Source organism: Merops nubicus, unplaced genomic scaffold, assembly GCF_000691845.1.
Source record: "Merops nubicus isolate BGI_N331 unplaced genomic scaffold, ASM69184v1 scaffold8054, whole genome shotgun sequence".
Taxonomy (NCBI): Eukaryota; Metazoa; Chordata; class Aves; order Coraciiformes; family Meropidae; genus Merops; species Merops nubicus.
This window is the reverse complement of record NW_008606158.1, coordinates 1-5,787: the sequence shown is the minus strand read 5'-3', so window position 1 is coordinate 5,787 and position 5,787 is coordinate 1. Positions and strand designations below refer to the sequence as shown.

The 5,787-nt window shown below is 40.7% G+C and overlaps 1 protein-coding gene across 1 annotated transcript; it reads left to right on the top strand.

Annotated features, from left to right (window-relative positions):
- Window positions 1–217: 217 nt before the first annotated feature.
- On the top strand, window positions 218–3,893 carry LOC103772232 (mitochondrial import inner membrane translocase subunit Tim23). Its single transcript, XM_008939559.1, has 3 exons — window positions 218–271; window positions 3,499–3,592; window positions 3,805–3,893. Exons 1-3 carry the CDS (start codon window positions 221–223, stop codon window positions 3,891–3,893), a joined length of 234 nt encoding a protein of 77 aa, XP_008937807.1. The 5' UTR covers window positions 218–220.
- Window positions 3,894–5,787: the final 1,894 nt, after the last annotated feature.

Genomic DNA, 5,787 nt, shown 5'->3' with positions numbered 1-5,787 from the left:
AGGCCCGGTTACGCAGGCACTTGTGCCCGGTAGCGCGTCCCGGCGGCGGGAGGGTCACGCCGTGTTGTAATCACCCCTGCAGCTCGACGGCAGGATTTTTACCGAGATCACGCACAAAGGAGGAAATAAGATGTTCACTTTGTGACTTAACTGGATGTGAAATTGTTACTAGGGAAACCGGTGTTAAAGTGTTGTATTGTTTTCTCTTTCAGTCACTGGAATGAGTCCTTTGTCCCCGTATTTAAATTTGGACCCCAGGTATCTAGTACAGGTGAGAAAGTGGCTTGTTTTAATTCTCTTGAACTTAATTCCACTGTTTGTATGGTCACATGCAAAAACCTCAAAAATCCTGTAGTGCTATGCAGAAGTCTTGGAACTGACAAACAGTTGAACACTTTTTTCAGTATTATTCCTAATAAAAGCTTGCAGTGCTGTGGCATCTAGGATAAGAAAATACAGATAATTAGAACTGTTACATCAATATAAGCTTGCTGCTATTGTAGTCTTCCTCCCTACTCCAAGGCATACAGCCCCAACAGGCTCTTGCACAAATTTTAGCACTTGTCACACCCTCCACTGAGCCACTTCAATAGGTGAGAGCAGCCAGAAACTCTCCATGGTTTTTGATGGATTAGCTTTCTCTGCTCTGGTGGGTTTGGTCAGCTTACAGAGGGGTTCAGCCAAACCTCAGACCTGGCTTTGTCACTGGAGGTGCTGTCATCACAGCAGCAGCAAATGTCACACCACTTTCCTCATGGCATCCCTTCAACTGGGAAATGACATCTTGAAGGAGACCTTTGCTTTTTGTTCTAGAAATTGTCACTGGAGGTGCTGTCATCACAGCAGCAGCAAATGTCACACCACTTTCCTCATGTCATTTCCCAGTTGAAGGGATGCCATCTTGAAGGAGATCTTTTTGTTCTAGAAAATAAAGTAGCTATCATACTTTACTTAGATTAATATTAGTTAATGTGGTGACCCATGGGCTGCCATGAGGAAAATAAAATAATTTAAAATCCTATAATGTTTTCCATTCTCAGCATCATTAACACTGAAAAGGTTTAAGTCAATTCAATAAGGATACAGGTCCTAATGAGTGTATTTAGTTAATATTTTACCTATTATACATGGTTTATCTGAGAACATGAAATTTTGCAGAATTAGCACTGAAAGTCAACAGTTGTATCTCCTACTCCATGTGCCTTTGGTTTCATGGCACTGCTGCTTTTGTAAGTGGAAAGCTCTGAATGCATTTCTAGAGGTTGCCTTTTAGATTTCACCAGAAGCTGTTGTAGTCAAGATTACAACACAACATTTCTCCATAATGGTGTTAAAACAGGGGGTGTGCATCTTGTTTTAAGTGGTTTCACTAGCATGAGAATCTTGCTAGCTGTTGTTGAAAAAAAAAATGGAAAGGGATTATTTAGACCTCTCCCAAAAATAGCATCTAAAGTTGTTTAGTTAGTGGGAACACATTGGTGTTGATCATATAACAGGTTTTGGAACAGTGTGTGTGCTGATATATTTCAGTAAAAAACAAATTTGCTTTTAAAAACAATGACAGTGTTGGCATTAGTGTCATGAATCACAAATAGTTCTAAAAATAACTATTGATGCAACACTAGAGGCTGTATTTGGTGGTGTAACACTTCACTAATCTTTAGCACTAGCAGGTATTTTGAAATAAAAGGGAATCCCTTTTAAATGTGAGAATTTTTTCACCTCAACAAGTTGCCCAGACAAGCTGTGGGGTCTCCATCCTTGGAGATGCACAAAACCCATCTGTGGCCCTGGGCAAACAGCAGCTTCAGGCAGGGGGTTCACACTAAACAGCCTCCATGGGTCCCTTGCAACCTTAACCCTTCTGAAGTTCTAAAATTCAAGGAAAAATATCCAGCTAATATTTTAGAATACAAGAAATGCAATTATAAGCCTTAAAAACTGGTTTGGCTGTGAATTTGTGCATGGTTGAGGGAAAGTTAGCCTTGTCCAGAACCTTAACTTTTTGGAGAGTAGTGAAAACTGTAAGGAACTGCTAACTAGTGTGCATGCTGAATTTCTCCAAATATCTAGTAACAGCAAAGATAGATACCATAGGCACTGAAACTGTACCTTCAGTTTAAAGTGTTCAGCTGTAGAAGCTGTGTGGGTTTTTCCTGTGTTGCCTTGCACACTTAGTGCCAAGTATGGACTAAGAAAACCCCTTAGAAGGCAGTTGCTTGAGCCTGCAGTTGTTGAGGTCATAAATGACAGGTGAATAATACCATGACTTGAAAGCACAGAAGCATAAGGAGGGGTGCTGCTGCCCCAGCACCTCATCAGCACGTGTGCACAGTGTCCAAATATCCCAGAACAAAGAAGCCTTTGGCCCACCTCACCTGTACACACAGTGATCAGCCCATTTCTCTAGCTTTTTAGCCCAACCTGATCACAAGCCTGTCCCTATGGGGGAAAGACAAGTGAAAAGCTGCCAACCTCACCTATTTTGTGCCTGATTATCACTAGGTTTTAATGTCTTTGCTTTTTCTTGTCTTCAGAACAGATCTTCAGTGCAAGGAAAGATTTCTTTTGGCACAAAGATGGTTTTTCTTTGGTGTCAGAGCAGCAGGAAACCTTGATGCATTACTGCATTAGTGTAGGTTCCTCAGTGAAGCAGCGGTGCTGAGTAATCACAGGAAGGTTTTCAGAGGGCAGTGAGCCTTATTTATTGCATCTTGCCATGGGCAGTAAGAAAACAGTCATTTTAAAAAACAAAACCAACAACCCATACAATGTAAGTGCCTTGGCTCCCTGATGTAACTTATAAAAAGTTAAGGGCAGAAACCTTGATGCATTACTGCATTAGTGTAGGTTCCTCAGTGAAGCAGCAGTGCTGAGTAATCAGACAGGAAGGTTTTCAGAGGGCAGTGAGTCTTATTTATTGCATCTTGCCATGGGCAGTAAGAAAACAGTCATTTTAAAAAACAAAACCAACAACCCATACAATGTAAGTGCCTTGGTTCTCTGATGTAACTTATAAAAAGTTAAGGAAGGGCAGAGCTTTTTTTCTCCCTAGCTATCAATTTATCTTGAAGAGGGTAGATTTAGATTAGGAATTGGGAAAATGTTCTTCACTATGTGGGTGGTGAGACACTGGCACAGGTTGCCCAGGGGCATTATGGATGCTCCACCCCTGGAGGTGTTCAAGACCAGCTTGGATGGGGCTTTGAGCAACCTGGTCTAGTGGGAGGTGTCCCTGCCCATGGTAGGGGGATTGGAACTGGATGATCTTTAAGGTTCCCTCCAACCCAAACCATTTTATGATGATTCCAAGTCATTTTTTTCATTCTTCTGTAAGTATACATACAGTACATTCCATCTCTACTAGTCTAGACAATGGTTTTCCAGAAACACTCCTGTTTGTCTTTAGTTTATTCTGTGGATTAAAGCAGGGGGAGAAGGCTACATTTTGAAGCAGGTACATTTGGAAAATACAGAAGTGTTTTTGTTTTCCCCCAGGATACAGATGAATTTATCTTGCCCACAGGAGCCAACAAAACCCGAGGCAGGTTTGAGCTGGCCTTTTTCACCATTGGGGGATGCTGTATGACAGGTGGGTGCTCGTAGCTTCCCCTTCTCCTACTGTGCAGGGAACATCTTGGCACTGAGTACTTGATGAGATTGTAAATGCCTTGTTCTGCAGTCTAGCCTTACATAAACACCTACTTCAGTCTATACACTGAAGCCTGTTCTCAGCATTTGCTTGTAGTGTTGTTCTTTTTGGTTTTTTTCTTCAAAAGTAATAACTGATGTTGTGCTAACTAGGGGCAGCATTTGGTGCGCTGAATGGTTTGCGACTTGGCCTGAAGGAGACACAGAATATGGCATGGTCAAAACCTAGAAATGTACAGTAAGTGTTGAATTTCAAAAAAAAAAAAGTAAACCTTAGTGACAGAGTTGTTTCTCCAGCTTATGCAGGGTTAATCTGAATATATTGGGGGAAAAGAAGTATTTTTGTATCTTTAGTGGGGGACAAAGAGTGTTTACCTTCATCAAGTTGTGAAATACTTTGAGTTACAATGAATTAAATTGCTTTTCATTTAGTGATAATTGCTTTGTCCTCTGACTTACCTTAAATATTTGAGAATAAATTACTACTGTGACATTCACTAGAAATCTACTTCAAAGTCAAAACAGTGGGGGTTTTGTGTTGAAATATTCCCAGAAGCAGCAGTTTGCTTTTAGATGTCAGTTCTCTGAAAGCAGGTTCTTTCTTCTCTGCCTAACTTTTCAAAGCCAGGAAGAGATTAAAATACAGAAGCTGGGCCTGCTGGGATTTGCATGAGGGGGGGACATAGGTGTGTGCTGCTGAGCAAGGTTTGCATGCTGGAAGTTGTTCTGCATTACAGCAGCCAATTAAAAAAAACCATGTTATTCCTACATTTTCACCCTACCCAATTGGTGTGTGCTGCTGAGCAAGGTTTGCATGTTGGAAGTTGTTCTGGATTACAGCAGCCAATTAAAAAAAAACCATGTCATTCCCACGTTTTCACCCTACCCAATTTCTTCAAATAATGCAGTAAAGATAGGAACATATTTTCTTCTTGCAACATGCTTCTCCTTCTAGAATTACTGGCATTTTAGACATAAGAAAACTTAAGTGCCTATGAAGGAGACATAGGAAAATAGAGGAGTGAAATAACTGGAGGAAACAATTTTCACACTCCTTGAATGCTTTAGGAAACGGAAATTTTAGAGGAGGAATTTAAAATTTCCTAATACAGTTTATACTACCTTCTGCTCGTTTAAAAACATTGTTTTATATTCTTCATCCTCTTCTTGACCATCTCTAGAATTAAAGGCAGAACCAAAGTATTCCCAACTATAATTACGACTCTTCTGTAATGTTCTGGATGAACAGAATTGTATTTTGTGTTGGGAGTGAGAAGAGTCAAAGACATGTGGAGTGTGAACTGTGCTGGGTGGAGCCCAGCAGGTGGCAGTCAGTGTGCATGCTGCTGTTAGTCCTTGCCCTTAAAGGGAAAAGGCCTGTTGAAGGTCATCACCTTGAAACACTGTATTAAGTTCCATGTTTCCCTTATCAGCTTCAGGGAGGAGACTTATCTAGCTAGTTTTCCTTCAAATTTATCCTTAATGTACACATGTATTTTTAATTTTGCTTTCAATCCCATCATCAAATCTTAGTATGTCAATTAATTTTCTTATCAGTTCAGAGTAGATGTCATGTTAACCAAATAGGGGTGTGGATTCATATTTATGGGAAGATGGTCAAGAAGAATCATAGAAGACTGGATTTTTTTTTCTTGTTTGAGAATTGTTTTCATTATTGTTTAGTTATTTACCTGACTATATTCACTGATGGCCTGTGTCTCCCAGCAAAAATTTCAAAGAGGCAGAGTAACGGAAAATGAACTCAAATCAGAAGGAACATAACATGTGACATTTTAATTGCTTTAAATAAGCTAAATTCCAGTGGTAGTCAGCTGTCCAGAGCAGTACTGTGCCTGTGATAGTGTTACACTGCTGGGAGATAAGGATCAGTCATTCCTTCTGGCTGCTGCTGTCCCCGTTCTGGAGACAGCTGATGTCCCAAGGAAGTGACACCCTGCTTCCCTGAGAGCGCACTGAAGAGTTCCTTTCCCTCTTTAGTGCTAGTCTGGAAGCATACAGACATAAATACTCAGAGCACTTCAGGTTTTTTGGGAGCCAGGTTTCACAGGTGGAAGTGCAGAAGATTGCCACTTGCCCTCCTGACTTGCTCTGGTTCATAGAATCATAGAATCATAG